Here is a 19,195-nt window from a genome sequence, read left to right as displayed (position 1 = left end):
TTACGCATGTCTTGTGTGGCTATAAAGATTAGAGGGTATTTTTCCAGGGCAACAAGGGCAGACACCTCAATGCATTACTCCACTAATCCATCTTCTGTCCTTTGAATGAATGCTCTGAATGTATATACCAGCTTTCAGCTTTTTCTGTGCAATTCACCCACACCGATGTTCACACAAGCTTGGAAGGGCCAGCAGAATTCTGGGCCAACCAATGGTTGTCGTGTGGTATTTGCTTTTCATTTGCATTGTAGTAATATATACTAATGTTCATGGACCAAGACTATTTATTGGAATTTGGGTACCAGTTCACGTAAATGCTGATCTTTTTTTTCCTACTTTTCTAGCCTTATTTGCTACCCTTCTTCAACTGTTTCAATTTGTAATTTCTCATTATGATTTTTTTTTAACGTTGTTAGCTTCATAGTTGTTTATGTCGGATTCCTTTCCAAATATCACCTTTTAGACCCATCCCCAAGGTGGTAATCAATCCTCCACTTTTAGTTTTAGTTTTAATAAATAAACTGGGGAAACAAGGTATGCTGGATAGTCATCGAAAACAAAAGCTCTTATTTCCACTGAATTATGTCCCTCAATCGAGTAAACTAACAAACATTCAGTAAAGTATGAAAAGGGGCTCTTTCAAACCATTTTACAAACTTGTAAAAGTGATAATAAAATCAATTTCCCTCAACTGTGATATGTATTTTAGCGACTGTGTCTTCATAATTATCATTCACAGCCCCCAAAAATTGTTGATTGATTTTGACAAGGCAATATAAAAGTGGAGTGTTTGAGACTTTCACCATTCTTTTTGCTTGTAACTTATTTGCATTATGTTATTTGGAAAAATGTGAAATATTATATTCTTGACATTCAGAATGAGGCCTTTCTATATGCAAACACAATGCATGTCAGCCTTTTATTTTTTTCTTGCGTCATAGTGGAACTTCCCTTTGGTGATGTTTGCTTGGAAGCTCGCACCTGCTCTCTGCTGTGGGAACACCGTTGTAATTAAACCAGCAGAGCAAACGCCACTTTCTGCTCTCTACATGGGATCATTGATCCAAGAGGTGAGTTTTCAACTAGCATTAGTGAGAGACCACAGGGCCAAGTCAGAACGTTGTACCATGACGTATTGCAAAAATTAATTTGCAGATACTGACTGGTTGCAAGAGAGTAAGAAACATCTATTGTGATTTGTTACTTATTTGTGCCTGTTCTACATCATTGCCTGGATTCTAGGTCCAGCTGAGCTAGCACCAAGAAGCTCTATAGATTATTTTGAGTATCACAATTATGAATTATCATGACATACATAAACGGTTAAATTGTGATAATTAGTGATCTGTTTCCCTAAACTGGTCTACTTTGGTCAAGCCATCCTTTTACTGTTTAGTGCTGTGCTAGTCCACAGGTGGAACATGTGCCAGTAAGCCAGAACTGTAAAATTGACTGGCAGGTTTTCCAAACGATCACAATTCACAAACGTCTTTAAGCATGCAACTTGGTTTAAAGTCTGCTGATACTAATTTAGAGAATTTTGATCAGTGGACATTTATGCCACAGGATAAATTTACTACTGCACACAATTATAGTCTTGTGGACTATCTTTTGAAGTAAATGCCTACCTGGGGAGTGTGGGGAGAGTTCAGGGGCTGCCCTTCCTGTGTACTGCCTAGCAAAAAGCTGAGAAATACCTATGTGCTCATCTGTTTGTATTTACAAACCGTTTAGAAACCCCTTGCTAACCTGAAATGTTTTTACTGTGAAGAAGAGAAGAAATACCTCTTCAGGGTGGGATTTCTCTACCTTCTACTGCTCTTCCTTTTGTGACACCTGCTGTTAAATTGGTACACTTTTAAATAATCTCCCTTCTAAACATCTTGAGAAATAATGGGTGTTTTCCTCTACAATCTCGTATCACCCAACTTCTCCAAGAATGCTAACAAAAACTCTAAACATAGGTAACAGAGGACACCCTCAAGAAGTCTTTGTAGAAAAGTGCAACCTACAAACAGATGTTCTCATGTTCTCTATGAAGCAATGCCTCCAATTGCTGTTTTTCTTAAACCGTTTGAGGGTGGTTTGCAGTGGTAGCATTCCAAATGGCCTTACAACTCTCTATTACTCCCTCCATGCACATCTAGGGCACTCAACCAATCTCCATCTATGATAATGGTAACGTTATGATTCAGTTCACTGGTGATAATCTTTGTCAATGATTTTAGCATTAAAGGGCTGACTGATGGAACAAGGCTGTGGGTGTGTCTTTAAAGATGAGATCCCTAAACACAGATTCATGTACAAACAGATGAATCACATAGGATTATCGACACAGAGAAATCCATTCAAGGCAAGGATGAAAGTACAAACCATGAAGGATTATTTAAGCAATGATGGACAGAAACATAAGTTAAAAGGCACTGGTTAGCCACTTAATTAAAAATGCTCAAAAATTGAAAAAATGTAAATCAATACTGGCAGTGGAAACTAAGCCCTAATATAGTCAGTAGCCAGAACCAAATATGGCCTCTCACAAGGCGAATAATGGATCAAAGAGATCTCTGTCATAAGCACTGTCCAGTTTACAAGGAGAGAAGGAACATGACAAATATTCAAAGTTCAGATCAATGAAAGGCTTGGTCTGAAGTCTGTTTCTAAAGGAGAAAGGGGAAATCACATGACCTATCTCTCAAATAGTGAGTTTTATGCACTTTAAACAGCGAAATCAAACAGTCATCGTGGTTTGACATACTAGTTTCTTTTGGACTTGGCCCTCTCCACAGGGCTACCCCCACATTTAATTTGCCTCATCCCTCCTGTTTTCTGAAATTCATTCCTGGTTGCCTTAGGACTGCTTGCACTTTACCACTGATAACAAGTTTTAAAATGTTTCTGTTCACTCCTTACAACATGGTAAAACACTTATTTAGCACATTTAATTTACTTATAGGTCCCTAGTAGAGTGGTATACCATATACCCAGGACCACTAAATTAAATGCTACTAATAAGCCTGTAGCACTTAGTGTGCCAACCACATAAGTAGCCCTTTAAAATGTCTCAGGCTTGCCAGTTTTGCTTCGAAAATAAACCCTTTGCTTATCCTAAAACTCCCTTTCTTGACACACATCTGTTATCCCTTAAGGTAGGCCATAACAACCCATAGGGCAGGGTGTATTGTGTTTAAGATGTTGGACATGTACTTTTAGGTTTTACATGTGTTAGTGGTGAACAACTCACAAATTAGTTTTTCACTAATGTGAGGCCTACCTCTCGCATAGGATAACATTCAGGTGCCTTATAACATTTAATAAGGGCTAACTTTTACTTGGGAACAAGAAGAAATCTCCTTTTTGGTCTCTAATGAATTGTAATTTAAAACTATCTCTGATGGCAAAGTTAGATTTGATAATTCCACTTTTAGAAAGTTGACATTTTCTTATCTTAACATTTAGTGCCTGCAGCCTGTATCCTGGGTCACTTAAATACGTAAACATGGCAGTTAGCCTTTGTGTATTACTCTCAGACTGTATCACAAAGGGGGACTCTGTGTTGGCATACTGGGCCATCTGGAACAAATGGGAGAGGCAGAGCTGTCTCCTACCACTGCACTTCGAAGGAGTTCCCTCAGTCCACACTCAAAAACACTTCACATAACTTTTGTGACTCCAGACATCCTGGGACCAGGGCAGGGAGGAAGTGAATTCCAGAACCAGATGTGGGGGCAAGCATAGAGATTTTTCACACTTCAAAGCTGGCACCCATTATAAATATTGGACTGTCAGACCTGCCTGAGCCCTACTGTCCTCAGCTGGAGTGGGAACCTGATCCCCCAAAGGTGCCTTCCGGGTCCTGGGCTTTTGGTTTGGCATCAGTTGAACTCCACTTGAAAAAGAAGGAGAAATCCTGAAATTATGGGCTCTTTATGACCGCAAATGGGCCCGTTCACACCAAGATGGTGACAACTGCAAGCGTGAAGCTTCGGTGAACCTGACTCTTCATGGCTACAGAGACTGTCAGCGATAATCGGCACCATAAAATTTGCACTTCGCACTACCGCATCAACAGCCCACAGTGACTGCCTACATGAAACTCCAGCACCTACCATCCACACCACCAGGTCAGATCTTCATATTTCGGTGACATGCATTTGTGACGCCCAGCCTGCTCTTCGCACTGTAGCACTGACCATCCGTGATGTTCTCCCTGCTCCTTGTGGCCTCTTCCACCGCAAACTTGATTCTTTTCTGCCAGACATTTGACAAGGTAGCTGTAAGTAAATGGGTTTACTACATGGCAAGGTTGAGGCCTTATCGTGCAGTACACTCACATTTGTCTCCTTAGGTCCAGTCAGAGTAATTTACTCAACCTTCAGCCAAACCCTTTGGTAGCTGTGGCACAGAGCAGCCAGGCTTAGCAAAAGAACAGTGTAGAAAGCATTTAACAGCACCAAGCAACACAATAAGAAAGTCATCAAACAAGAAAGAGACCTAGCAACAATTTATAAAGTTATAGCATAGCTTTATGAATTTTTAGAGTTCTCAATAACTAAAATCTACCTGAGGGTTACAGAGATATGATTTTTTTATTTTTTTCAAACTCTTTAACATCAAGCACAAATGAGCATTGGTAAGTCAAAACTTTACAAACGTTTGGAAACTTTGTAAAATTTGCAAACACCGAGTTCAGCAACTTCTGCCTGGAATGGGTGACCAAATCCAACAGGATAGGAGTCAAATAGTCTTAAAAGATAACTTTAGACAGTTACTTGGTCACCAGAGCATTAAAAGTAAGTTCTAAACTTTACAGAACAACCACCATTGACTTCTGTGGAGTGGTCCCTTTGCCGAGGGATGCAAGCTTAAGGATGCTCAATGAATGCTTCAGATGCTGTGTGATCCACAGGTTTGAAGTCCAGCTGAGTCCTCGGTATCCTGTCACGGATCTCAGGGTACCATGAAGACCTCTTGGCAGGGGTCAAAGAGCTATTTTCATTTTTGCAACACAGCAATTCCAGTGCAAACCTTTGGTGATGATTAATGTCCCTTGGGTGGATGAATCCAGTCACAACCAACACTCAAGGGTCTAGCAAACTCGGGTGCATCTTCTTGCTATTTCCAAATAGCCCAGTGCCCGCTTGCAGCAAAACAAAAAATGTCAACTTTTTAAAAAGTGGCCAGCTTTAAATTAAACATAAATATTGACTGTGCCATTAAGTCGCATTTGGTGTCCCCTTTAATTTGATACCTTACATGACATAGTTAGGAAGCCTCTGTCAGACCTTAGATGCACTGGAGTGCCAACAGTTAACTCTGCAATTTCCTTATAAGGCTACTTAAGTGTCCTCAGCAACACCAACACTTTAGGTATTTGCTGTATAAACATATCAGAAAATACATGTGTATTTTAACAATATCACAGCTCCTTGCCATAGGCCTTCATAGGCCTGCCTAGAGGTGACTTATATGTAGTTAAGTGACTAGTGGATTTTCACATTAGTGGTAATGGCAAGTCGTGTGTGAAGTACATGCACAGACTCTTCAGTCTTCAAGGGCAGCTGAAAGACATGTTTTCACTTTGTCAAACGAGAGTGGCACCACCAGTGCTGCAGCTCTTGTGTGGACAGCCAGCTTTACATCCCCTGGGTACCTGGGTCCCTTATACTACAGACTTAGACGTCAGCACATGCCAATTGGGTAATTAACCATAACATTTTGAATGAAGAAAGAACAATGTCACTGAGGTCTTAACAGCAGGCCTCAGTGCACTCTCAAAGTAAAAAATCAGCAGCTAGCATTTACAAAATGGGGCAAAAAGTTGGGGAAAACATGCAAAAATCCTGTTTTCTTATAGTAACGTTTTCAGCTATACTAATCTGGTGCCTGGTCCCGTCCCATGCTCCATTGAGGTTGGCCTGAACTCCTGACTTTCCCCAGGTCTAGCATTACCATATGATGCTTTATGACCAGATGATGCTTATGACCAGATGGCACTTTATGCTTTTAGACACTATTCCTACTTAAATCTTTGAAATTTCATATTTTTAGTTCTGCTGATGGGATTTTTGTTGTTTTGGTGTCAAATACTTTGATAAATCTTTTCTAACTTGGAGCAGGATTTATGGTTTCGCTTTATTACTGTTTATGTGCTGCATACATAGTTTGCAAATTACCTCTAAGTTAAGACTGACTGCTACTTTTGTGCCAAGCTACCAGGTTAAGCAAAGGATAATTTGCAGACTTTTTGTATTTCACCCTGAAAACTATTGTGGCTGTTGCTTGAGTAGGGTTTCATTCCTCTTAACCAACCTATTTCTTACAGTTACCTGTTATTAATAAAGAGTAAATTAGCAAACACATAACATGGTAATGTGAGCTTTACTCCACATCTATTGAGTAACCATGTATTATTCCCTACAACAAAAATAAAGACACATTCAAAATATGAACAACATGTCTGTTTGGCTAAAAGAAATAGCCTTCATTTGTAAACAGTTGAAATCGGTCCTCTCCGGGAACAATATAAACAAAAAATAACGCATTTTAAAAATGGCAGCCCAAGCAAGATTGTAGAACCAACTGAGTTTCATACAATTAAATAAAAGACTGAAAGTCTCATTTGAGGCTTCTCAGTGCATAGGCTGTGAAAGAGAAAACAAGTTAAGGTCTGATACTATACATCACAAGCATGTTAACATGCAATTGAAACCACAACTAGGACCACTCATACCATCCATAAGGACTTTGATATATTAACCACAGTAAATATATTGCATTTGCATCTCTATAAAATTAACTAATGCAACACATAATCAGCTGTGTGCATCTTTAACTATTTTATCTCAATTCTTAATTCTTGTTTTCACCAAAAAAGTTCCCTCCATCACGCTGTATCACTTGTCATTGATAGGGTCCTTTCCCTTACCAAGTTAGATGATGGCCAGCCCCATCTTACATTTTCTCCTCCAATTCCCACTCATCTAATCAAAGACACATCCGCCTGCTTCTACCATCCTTTTACCTTCCCTCCCACCTTCCCTTCCATTCTCCACTTGTGTCTCCATCTATCCTTCACAAAGAGTTACACGGCTGATGAGACAGAAAACTCTGGTACCTTGCTCTTGTGTCCCCAGTACTTCTACCCCATGTATTCAGTATGATGAGACAGAACCCAACATATCTTCCCTTTGTTGTGCCTACACAACTCTGCATTTAATTTCTTCTGACTAGATACAGTCACAAGTCTCATCACTCTTAATTTCCAACCCTCTCCACAAATCCTCTATTGTGACTTTATCCATTCAGAGACAGCTGACATCATGCTGCTAAACCCACATTGTGTCTTCCATGCCTTATCACAGATACACCTGATGTGAGCAGGACTGTGGGGCATGGTCTGCTAGTCTCCCTGCTGGGCGAGGAACATCACCCAGGGAAACCTGCTCAGAGCCTGAAGCACCAGACCTGACTGCTTGCAAGACCAGTATCCCTTGTGAGGAAGAGAAGAGCGTTAGAGGGAGCGAGGTCCAGTTGGGAACCCTATCTAAAGGACTCCCTGTGTGAGGTGTGAGGATTCGCCTGTGCACCAATCAGGCTGTAGTCTGTGTGCAATACTGCCACGCCCTGGAGGCCTTGTATGCCAGAAGGGGAAACTGCTCCTGACTCACCACAGAGGACTACTGGAAATGCTGTGGATAGCGTCACACTCTTGCTGGCTCTAGTCGGGACTTGAAGAAAATATTCCTTGCCTCAATTGAGGAGCTGAGCAAAGTCAACTTACTGCGTCTTCATGATCATGGAGTTGCTCTGACATCTAGGAGACCTACAGCAGTGCGCCTCAGGAGAGAGAGCCTGTGCCCCCAGGGGCTGCTGTGTAGGCCTTCATCAGCTTGACTTCTCCAAATTGAGCAGGATTTGTGGGAGTGCATTAGACGTTGCCCACTTTACTGCTGGACTCTTCTGTGCTGCAAGAGCTCCTAAAAGGTCAAAAAGGAGACCTCTTGAGCATTGCCTAATAGTTTGCATTCCCTGATGATGCAGCAACCAGAGATGAGGAAATAACCTTGATCATATAACATGAAGAAGAGTGGGACAGGCATTCACCTGACAACTACTAGAGCCCAGACCTCAAGGGGGATTGTGTTGTTGCATTTCTTTGCATGTGTAAAATTAGATCTAAAATGCTACTTTTTCTTATAAAAACAAATATTTGGCCGTACATTGAATTATTCTTTGTACTCTTTGCACGTTTGAGGTATGGGTTGTGTTTTCTGACCTGTAACTACATTCCCCCCAAGGGAGCATTGACTGCTCAGTCATAGCTGTCCACTGAGAGTTAAGTGAAGAAAGGGTACTTGATCCAGTTATGTAGGATCCATAGTAGGTCGGGTCCCAGGACATCAAGTGTAAAAGGCCTCAAGCACCCTCGTTGGGACCACTAGCCCCTGCATGCCTGGTAGCTCTACGAATGGGTTCCTGAAATTTCAATTTTGTGATATTTTGTCCTACTTATCTTTGCTTTATTGGTTTCCCTGTTTGATTTAAACTCTCTATCATGTAATCTATAACTGATACCTTTGCCTTAACAAAGAAATGAATGAATAAAAGGAATGAGTACCATTTTTTAGGTAATGGAGTTGAAGGGAAAGGGGTTTGTTCAAACGGAAATATGCTGTTTCTCAATGTGAAAAATAAAAAAGTAAAGAAAGGTCCTTTTATATATTACTGCTAGGTATACTTCGTTGGAATGTGCATAGTGGGCCATTGGTATATATGTCAATTTAAAAGTTGTGTAGATTTAAGTGGAATACTCAGGAGACCTGAACATTTCTGGCAACGTATACATCTGTGCAAATCCTTCGAATAAATAATGATTCATAGTTTTGCACATTTTCTGTGACACTGGGTCAATGTCATTGCGACAGAATCAGAAACATTCTTTGAAATTGAAACTTCACACTCCATGTGTAATTTGTGCTTACTCCCACGCCTATTTCATTTGTCTTGCTCGTCTACATTTAATTCCGCACGTGTATTTAACAAAGGCTACTTTGCTAATGTATGTATGCTATTTACGGGAATATGGTTATGGCCACGAGCCCAGATGCAAGTTTGAACAGGGGAACTTGAACATGACTCAGTGCAAACTGAAAACAATGCGATATTTTAAGCGCTTACAAAATACTCTTTTTACACAGAGGAAAAATATTTTCTATCAGAAACGAAAACAATATACACATGCTGAGATAAACAAAAGTACCTTACTAGCAGGAAATTATAGAGCAGCTTATTTGTTTCGATTTTTCGATTTGCCACTTTTCCTTTGAGAATGGCTCTTTTGTTGGCAGAGACTACCTTTTGTGTTTTTGCATCCCTTTGGCCACTCATAGAAAGGTGTGATAGGTTCACACACCACCTAATTTAAGTGTGTATAAGTTATATAGATGCACAAATGCATCTAATTTGTGCTAGAATCTTGGTTACTGAATCAGGCATGTTTTTAGGTGTGCATACATATTGCTTCTGCTATTGGACTAAGTACATTTGCAAGCATGTGGAAAACACCTTTTCCACTTACTGAATAAAACATAGTTATTTACTTTAGGTTTTACGACTCTGTCACTATACATATGGCAATGACGACATTACAGTGGTGCTGTGAAGCCTGGGATGCACCTTCGTCATACTTATTCCTATGAATTTTAGTAGCATCTGTGAATCCCATGAGCTCGTTCCATGGATTATTTCAGAACTTTGCTCTTCCGCATCAGGTGCATTATAAGGACCAACAACTTTTATTAAGTGTCTTTGTCTTAACGCCCTCCATGAAGGTATTTTAAGCAAAAGCAAAGGTACTAGTACTTTTAAGCAAAAGTACTAATACGTTACAGAAACAGCGGTTGGTATAGCAATAAACATTTGTGCAAAAAAGTGAAAAAGAATATTATCCTGATCTGATTCTTTCAGATTTGTTTCGAAAGTTATGTAATGTGTACTTTGTTTAAAATATCTACAAAATTGCCAATATTTCTATTGCAACACCTAAGAGGTATACATTATGCTATTGTTCCTTTCTAGGCTGGAATTCCACCAGGTGTTGTAAACATCGTGCCAGGATACGGACCAACAGCAGGAGCAGCTATTTCTCACCACATGGATGTTGACAAAGTGGCTTTCACTGGATCAACAGAGGTATACACCTTGTAAATATGCCTTTACATTTTTATTTGCCAGTGACATCACAAAACATGAGGAGCCCCCTGCACGATATGCTGAAGTGTCCCCCTACACTCACATCTGTAGGGGGCTACTCCAGTATGGGTAAGCCTGGGGGACCTGCCCGCAACGCAAGGGCTGCGGGAACCTCTGATAGGCCTCTGCTGTTTGTGAAAAATTGTTTGCAAAGTAATATTGTCCAGTTATTTCTAATTTATAGAGATCAAAGTGCAGGCACACAGTAGGGAGGCCCTCCTTACAATCAGAGCAGAACCAGTACTGCACAGTAGTTTTGAAATATACAATTCACATAAATGTTGCAGACCTGCCAATTCACACGATGCCACCCTGGGGCACACGTTATTGGCTCCCATCACACGGTGAGGAACCATTATCACATGTGGAAAGGAAAACGCACAGAAAACCACTAAAAGCAGTAGTTTTCAGCTCGTTTTTTCAAGCTTTTAACTGCCTGCTGATGTCCATTAATGGGTTTGATAACACCCCAGAACATTGGCAACTGCCTCAACAAGCTTTTATTTTTTTCAGAGAAAGGGCTTGGGGCTGGGTTGTGGGCAAAAGTGCCTCTTATCCTCTTCTCTGAATGAGGCCACACCCCCTTCAAGGCCCCGCTCTTTCCTCACGTTTGGAGATTTTTGTTGAAGTTGGCAGCCCTGATGTTGTCAACAGGAACTGATTTTCTTAATTTGCAGGAATTACGTAAGTGTCATGAATTTTGCATTTCAGCTTCTTGCAATTCTGAAAAAATAGCTCCTACATCTGTTTAGTTCCTCAGTCTCCTTTCCATCCCATCATGCATTTAGAGAATATTCTCTAAGGATTACAGCTCCACAGAATAAACAATACACTATTAAAATGTAATCAGTCTCTTTATTCAATCGGCAGGATACTTGATTAGTCTAAACAAAAATGTAAACCTTCTATGCAATCAGCTGTCAGATGTTAGTTGATCATTAAATTTAACAGCTGAGTAAACAGGAGCATCCCCTTCACTATAGCGAAGGAGCGTCTCCTCACTCAGGCCAGCCAAACGCACATGCAAACTTAGGTTTCTCCAGCCTGGCTGTGTTTAACAGCCGGGCTGGAGAAACTGCACAGACAGCAGGGCTGTGTCTGAGTGGCAGTCCCTGCTGCTCAGTCCATTCCTGGTGCTGCTTTCATGCTAGGTTTTGCATGAAAGCAGCGCCAGGATATTTCATTTTATTTTGTATATGCTATATTTCGAATTTTTCTGCTTTACCTCATCTGTCAAAACTCTTACTATGTGTAGCATATGCTCCAAAATGTGTACTTTAAACTCAAATGGTTTGAATCTAATGAAATACAAATGATATAGAAGTTATCAAACATTCGCTTTTTCATAGCAGAGTCTATTTATCAGTTTGTACGGGATTTTATAATTTATCTTGGTTAAATAAAGGAGCTAAAGATAGCTTTACAGCAATTCAGAAAACTCATTGAAAGCTGTGTGAACATTTTAATGTCTTGTCAGTAGCTAAAGATTACACACGTCTCCTTTCATTGTAAATGAAAGAGAGTAATCAATTTTGTATATTGCTTCAACTGTAGTCAATTTTAACAAGGTAAGATATAGAAACAAATTTGTGAGTTTCATACGCCAAGGACTCCAAAATGCAGGACGCTTGATCTTTGGAGTAGTGCACCATTGTTTTATGATTTAAATTGCAACAATAAAACAGGAGTCAGGTCTGACTGTCCCCATTGTGTTGTTTCAGGTTGGCAAAATGATCAAAGAAGCTGCTGGAAAAAGTAACCTGAAGAGGGTGACTCTAGAACTCGGAGGAAAGAGCCCAATTGTCATATTTGCTGATGCTGATTGTTAGTATAATATTGTTTTCATTCTTGATGTAATTCAATTGATGTTGATCACCTTACTTTACTTTAATGACAATATAAGCAACTGTGGCCACCGCAAATCTCAAGGGGAGGGGCGGGGGTGGCAGAATAAGAAAATTATTTTTTGAAAAGTACCTTTTCCAGTCTCCTCTGCCTGCCGCTTCACTCCTCTGCTCTTCTTCTTGTGTCCCAGCATTCAATGGGACACCAGCACAGGCTCCCCAGCAAACTTGGTGCTGATCTCATGCTAAACGTAGTGTGACAGCAGCATCAGGATTGGTAAAACACTGCATGGGAGTCTCTGCAATTTCTCCAGCCCGGCTGTGTTGCACAGCCGGGTTGCATAAACCTAAGTGTGCATGTGTGTTTGGCCGGCTTGAGATAGCTGGCCAAGCACACATGTGCACTTAGTACACAGACTCCACTACCACTCCCCACTCGCATTGCACAGCCTTGCCCCTCCCTGCACTTGCTGCTAGCAGAGCCAGCAGCTGAAAGATAAAACGATGATGAAATATTGTTTTGGTTTTCAGCTCCTGGCATAGCCAGGTGAGCGCCGCTCCTTTTCCATTGAGAAGAAGCCGTTCCTGCTTATAAGACTTGTTTATTGGGCAGGTTAAAGAATGTGTTCATCACAAGAAGTTAGGATCTGTCTTTATTAATGCCTTCACAGCATAGCCACCTTTGCTGGACAAAATAATAATTGTAGCATATCTAGGTATGTACTTTCTAAGAATTGTCCACTCCAACTTTTTAAAATACATGGTGATATTCAAAGATATGATGTTTTTCTCGTATTGATTATTCACTAAATGCATTACGAAAAAATTCATTCACTACACATTGCCTCATTATGTAGCTTATTAAGCTCTATATGAGCTTTAGAGGGATAGATTGTAGCCTTCCAGTGAACATCAAGACAAACATTCCCATACTGATACTAACAGCTTTATGGGTCTACTGATGGTGTTGTATTGTTTTATTCAGTCTTTCAGAAACTGGCCAGTAATTGATGCCTGAGCTGTGAATGATTCATTCATGGTTTTGGAGAGATTACACCTTGACAATTTGAGCCACAACATTTTAGTTTCTTTAGTAGCCCCCTTCTGCTCCATATTCTTCCTCCAGATTTTTGTATTTTTTCCCAAAAATAGAGATAATTTGAAGCAACCTGCTTCAAGGGCCTGAGGACTGGACATGATGTTAAGGTCATCATCCCCAGCGATTGGTTTGACTGTAGTAAGCAGCATTACCTCAACAGGGCCAATCATTTTTTGGGGGTAGCCTACCAGCGCTGCATTTCTAGAATGTAGCAATACAAAGCTGTTGGCTTAACCACTCATCCCAAATCAACTACAGAAAGAAAATATTAGTTGTTTTATTGGATGTATTGGAACATAAATATAGCATTGCATGGTGTTTTTGTCAACAGCAATGACTTTATTGCTTTACATTGTGTCCTTTTCATTGATTGTTCAAGTACTTCCTTTTAAATGGTATATATCTTCTAAATTTCAAAGGTTTCAGTGCTTTCTCATCTCTCGTATATCACTCACAATGTCTGCCATTTTAAAAACGTCTTATCAGTTGCCTTTTACATTTTGACCCATCACAACGTAACCCAAAGAGGGTGACTCTAGAGCTCAGAGAAAAGAGCCCAATTGTCATATTTGCTGACGCTGTGAAACCTCCCATGATCATTTGCCATACCCTGTCCTGATGTTGCATCTATGACTATTGTGTCAGCAATTTATCAGCGTTGTTGCACTGAGTAAATTATAAAGAATGTTTTTTCTTAAATAATTATCTTCTACATGTTAATCATCATGTTAGCTCTCAGGTATAATTGTCTGTGTTACAGCTTTTTCAGAAATGCCACCCAATTCAGCTCTTAAGAATAAACCTTTCACCTTAATGACAGCTCTTTTTTTTCCTGTGCTTCCCTCGCCCACTATTGACATGCCATCCTTTCAGGTACACTTGCTAGTCCTCTACACTTCTTTTCTGGCCACCTCCCCATTACAATGTCTATCACAGAGTGCCATTTTTAAGACTTTCAGGCATATGCATGAAGGTCTTAATGGAATGTCTGCATTTTCTTGAAGGTTGTTTCCACCAAAGCTAATATCTGTTACCTTGCTAAACTATCACTTGCTTTAAAAAGTCTTCATGTTAGGTTAGGAGAGAGGTGGAAAGTGCTGTTTCATGAATCTACCCAGAGGAAGGTGAATCTAGCCTGGAAAAGGTGAAAACATTTCCTGAATCACAGCCAAGTTAAACATGTTCAACTGACATTACACCCTGTAAGAAATTGTGTTATAATTTGCAGTGAGTGACTATTCATCTCACAGAATAATCACAACCCTTGTCCGGATAAATTCTCAAAGATTCTAAATTAACCTGAGCTCAGTTCGCTGGCAGCTCTGCCACAGAGCAGACAGGCTTATGTTGAGGCAACATATGAAGTATTTATGTCATATAAAAACAGTAATAAGCGCAAAATTTAAAATAGTAAAAATCTCAAACTGAATTAGAAAACTATAGTTTAATAAACAAAATGGCACTTAAATTTAAAAAATCGATTAAGGGGAAGTGGAGATATTATTTATTAAATTAGTAAACAGATATAGAGGCAAACGGTACAAACCATCAATGATATTTAAGGGTTGCTGTATACTGGGAACTAGGTGTACGTTCATGCTGACTGTGATGGAGGACCGGTCAGATACACCACCCTGGTTGAGCCTGTTGAAAGATTTTTCCTTCAGACTTAGGGGCTGATTATGAGTTTGGCGGATGGAAACATCTGTCCACCAGACTCCCAACAGGTAGGTTGCCACAGTACTGGTGACCTCCCCGCCCGCCCCATTACGACCTTCCTACCGGGGATACTGGCAGAAACAGCCCAGTGGGAAAGGTGCAGCAGCATTTCTGCCAGCTAATAATAGAGCCGGCGGCAATGCTGCTGCACGCAAGGGATATCGGCACCCTTGAAATGGGCACTGTCTGCACAGCAGGGACATGGACATGGGCAGTACAGGGGCCCCCCCTGTGGCCACCAGCACTTGTTCTCTGCCAGCCTTTTGATGGGACCGCCATCTTGTAGCTTGTTCTATCCCTGTTGGTTGAATAGGAGGCTAGTATTATAGCCCCTGGAGCATATTTCTTTGTCCTGGCTACAAGAGAGAGCAGGTCTGTCCTTCAAGGCTTCTCTCAAGTCACAGACTGCAGGTCCATGTCTCTTCTTATCTTCTACATGCCCAGCAAGTGTTCTCTAGTGGGTGCCTAGAGGTGTCATAATAGTACCTGCCACTAGCTAGTGGATAGGAATTACCACTGGGTATGCTCTAATCAATGGGCTAAATATTCCCAGATCAACCCTACTTATTTTGAACGTTTTCAAGACAGAAAAGACTTCTTCCACACTGCTCTGAGATCTGAGTGTATGTGAGTGTGGGGGAAATGTAGTATGGTAACCCTAGTGCCCTCACAATTGTCTTAGTATCCTTTTTTCTCCCCTTTCAAGTGTGCCCCAAGTGTTAAATGTGAACCAATCAAGCAGGATTAGACTTTATTGTAAAACGAGATGCCCGCATCTCTATCCTGCATATTCTGTAGGGTTCAAAGAGGTCATCTCTGGCCATTCAAGTCAGCCTCCTCAGATGCATTTCACATCTATGCGTACCTATTTTAAGGCTGATTACTGTCTGGTAAAAGCTGGTTAGCAAATGTGCCTTCAGAAAGTCACCAAGGTAAAGATTTAGCTTTCCAAAAGTTACTTTTCCTTAATATGTATCACAATCTGACTTAAGCATTTAGTTGGATTTTTACTAAATAATACAAAGTTATTTAGTTACTTTTTTAGCTGGTCCCTTCACAAGATTCGTATTAGTATGTTAATCTGTGCTCTAGTTTTCTGCATAGGACAGCTTGATCTGCCCCATTGAAAATTACTTTTGGGTGCTACTCATTGTACGGACATGTTAACATTACATTTGTACATGTCTTACCTTTTAATACCAAGCCTCCTGCCTTGTGGGCCTACATAGAGGGGGGCATTAATATTTAAAAGGGCTGTTTTCAACTGGCAAAGGGTTTATTTTGACAGGTTGAATTGCAGTTTTTACACTGCTACAGCGAGGCTACAAAGTCAGGCCTGAAGCTAACGATTGCACTGTCACTCTAGTGCATGGCATAATCAGTGCTACAGTACTCTAGTTGCATTTAACCTACAGGTCCTGGATACACCTTGTATTATATATTAGGGACCTATAGGTAAGTTAAATATGCCAATGGGGGTTATGCTAATTTGACCATGTTTAAAAGGGGAGCAGAGGCCCTTTACTTCAGATTAGCAGGTGTAAAGGGCAAAATGTGTTAAAGCTAATGGTGAAAAATCCACGGTGACTGAGCGTTAAATGTAGATTTCATACAAGCCCCAACCCTAGTGTCAAAATACTTACTGTGCATAAGTGTTGGTCACAAGAGGCCGTTTGTTTATGCCTGGCCACTCACAAAGCCTCATACCTAGTCTCTGTGTGGGACCAGGTCCTTCCTATTTTGACAAAAATAGACTTTTACACCTACACAACGTTTTCCTGTAGTTCAGCTGCAGTATGGAAAGGCAGACTTTCCAGTTTGATAACCCTGTTACCTTCTGTGTGATGTCTCATCTTTTTTAAACTAATGAGCCCAAAGATGTTCTGTGTGCATGAATTATTTTCATTTTTTGGTATGCAGCATCACTCCCTGGCCTATCTGGGCTGTGAATAGCGATGCCAATGATAATGCTAATTGGGAGTTGATTGGCAATGCAGCCCTGCCAAGTTCCCAGATCCATATGTGATGTGCTGCTACAATCCAGGTTTTTTCTTTGCATTCTGGGACTTGTAGTCTTGCGTAGTCCATTATAAATTCAAATGAAAAAACGTGGCCTAGAGCAGCACATTAAGAATGGACCAGGTAAACCTGGCAGCTATGGGAATGTCAACACTCATGTAATCTATGGTGCCTTGTCATCTATGACATCAGGAGTGACGTCATGACCAATCCATTGGATGGCAAGCAATGATTAACTTTAAATGGTGAATACCACTTTTTTTTAAACTTAAAATCGTAACTATGCTGCATATAATTTACTTTGGTTTAAAGTAAATGCTAATATCTTAGGAGCAACATTAACCATAATAAAGTTTTATATGCAGTCTTAGAAAAATCCATATTTCAAAAGTATGCATGAAAAACTGAATTATATTTCACAGGTTTTCATGAAACATGGGACCTTCGTGAAATATGGGTTGGACTATCATAATGACAATCCCAAACAGCACTGCAAAACTTTCTGATTGTACAATATTAATGCACTATTTAGTCCTGAAACAATACGTAAAATTCACTGTTATTTTCAGTCATTTTTAATGAAATGAAATTGCTTTCACTGACAAAAAACAGTACTTTCTCATTTCAGTGGATAGTGCAGTAGAGCATTCTCACAATGGCCTGTTCTACCACCAAGGTCAATGCTGCATTGCATGTTCAAGGATTTTTGTGGAAGAGCCTATATATGATGAGTTTGTTCGGCGGAGCGTTGAAAAGGCAAAGACACGGGTTCTTGGCGATCCTGTTACTCCTGGAGTAAATCAAGGGCCCCAGGTACATCACTCTTGTTTCTCATAGAAAGTGAACAATATATTGTTGGGAATATTGTTAAAATTATTTATCATTGTTCAACATTTCTTCATCAAGTTAACCAGACTTTCCTCATGAACTATTCAAATACACCATGCACCACTCAGAGCATAAGACTTTTGATTTAAAAGCTAAACATCAAACAGTATTTTTACCACCCATCACACTCATTTTTAATCCATGTTGATTGATTAATAGAAAGGTGCGCCAAATTCCCAATATTTACTAATCTAAAACCGATTCATCTGTGGTTCAGTTTGAGCACACATTGAGCTTTCTGAATGTGCATGAGTTTCAAAGGTCGTTTTGCCATACCATGTGGGTTTTTTAAGTTCTTGGTAAGCGGTAAAGTTGCTGTGGCCTTCTGGCCAAAGGAGTTTTACCATGGATTTCATTTAGGGGTCGCCAGAAGTCACTGCTGTGACGTGGGCATGCCCTTTGTGACCCCTGGCACTGCCTTTGCAACCCCTGGCGACAGAGGTGGCAAACTCAGTGCCAAAAACACAGTGGCAGCTCATCCCTATGGACATCAGTTGGGACTCCACTTCAAATTTTATTACATTAATAGTGAATAATAGCGTAATGTTCACTAATAATGTAATCAAATGGGATACAATTAGCTGGAACATGCTCTTTCATAGCAGCTGAGGTAAATAAAAATGTTTTTAATGCATATTGTGTGCGTGCTTGCGGGTGAGAGTGTGTTTATGTGAGAGTGTGTGTGTGTGTGTCAATTTGTGTCTGTGTAGGTATGTGTGTATGATGAAAAGTGGAGGTCAAAGGGCGTGTGATGTCACTTCCGCACCCCCTTGCATGTTGGTGCATTGACGTCCATGAGTTTTACCGATCTGCACTGCAACATGAGATAAAACTACAGTGGTGGTGGTGCAGGTGAAAAAATAATTAAAAGGGGGCTGAAGCACAGGGTAACCATTGTAAGCAGACATATGAGGGCATCCCCTCCTTAATGAAAAACAAAACTGTGATGGTGCTTGGGGCTCCTCTCTGTGTACAAAATGTCAGAGCAGGAAATGGGACGCTGAAGCCAGGTACATATCCATGTGGTTGTCTGCCCTTTCTATGCAATACAGGAGGCCACTGTTCCTAGAAAAACAAATGAATGGTGAAAACCAAAAAAGAATATGTATATGGAGTTTGAAGTGGAAGATCACCACATATACTTAGAGACAGGGTCGGCTTTAGGGGGTTGCGAGCAGTGCTGCCACACCGGGTGCTGACCTGGATGGGGGGGGCGCGGACATCGGGGGGTGCTGTGTTTATCAGTAAAGATATGAAACTTGTGATTTAAAAGCACCTGCTGAAAAGTTCCTTGTGTGTCCAGCCTTCAGGAAACAATTACAATGTCAGGATAACTCTTGCGGTCAATGTTCTTGCTAGAGAGAGAGATCGGCGT

At 40.6% G+C, this 19,195-nt stretch overlaps 1 protein-coding gene across 1 annotated transcript in view; it reads left to right on the top strand.

Annotated features, from left to right (window-relative positions):
- Positions 1 to 19,195, top strand: part of ALDH1A1 (aldehyde dehydrogenase 1 family member A1) — a 440,093-nt gene that overhangs the window by 339,955 nt on the left and 80,943 nt on the right. The window contains exons 7-10 of the mRNA XM_069228985.1: positions 942 to 1,070; positions 10,078 to 10,191; positions 11,973 to 12,075; positions 17,561 to 17,745. Coding sequence (XP_069085086.1) covers positions 942 to 1,070; positions 10,078 to 10,191; positions 11,973 to 12,075; positions 17,561 to 17,745 — 531 coding nt within the window. The remainder of the gene's footprint in view (positions 1 to 941; positions 1,071 to 10,077; positions 10,192 to 11,972; positions 12,076 to 17,560; positions 17,746 to 19,195) is intronic.

This window comes from Pleurodeles waltl, chromosome 1_1 (assembly GCF_031143425.1).
Source record: "Pleurodeles waltl isolate 20211129_DDA chromosome 1_1, aPleWal1.hap1.20221129, whole genome shotgun sequence".
Classification (NCBI taxonomy): domain Eukaryota; kingdom Metazoa; phylum Chordata; class Amphibia; order Caudata; family Salamandridae; genus Pleurodeles; species Pleurodeles waltl.
The sequence above is the reverse complement of the archived record's forward strand: the minus strand, read 5'-3'. Positions and strand labels throughout refer to the sequence as shown.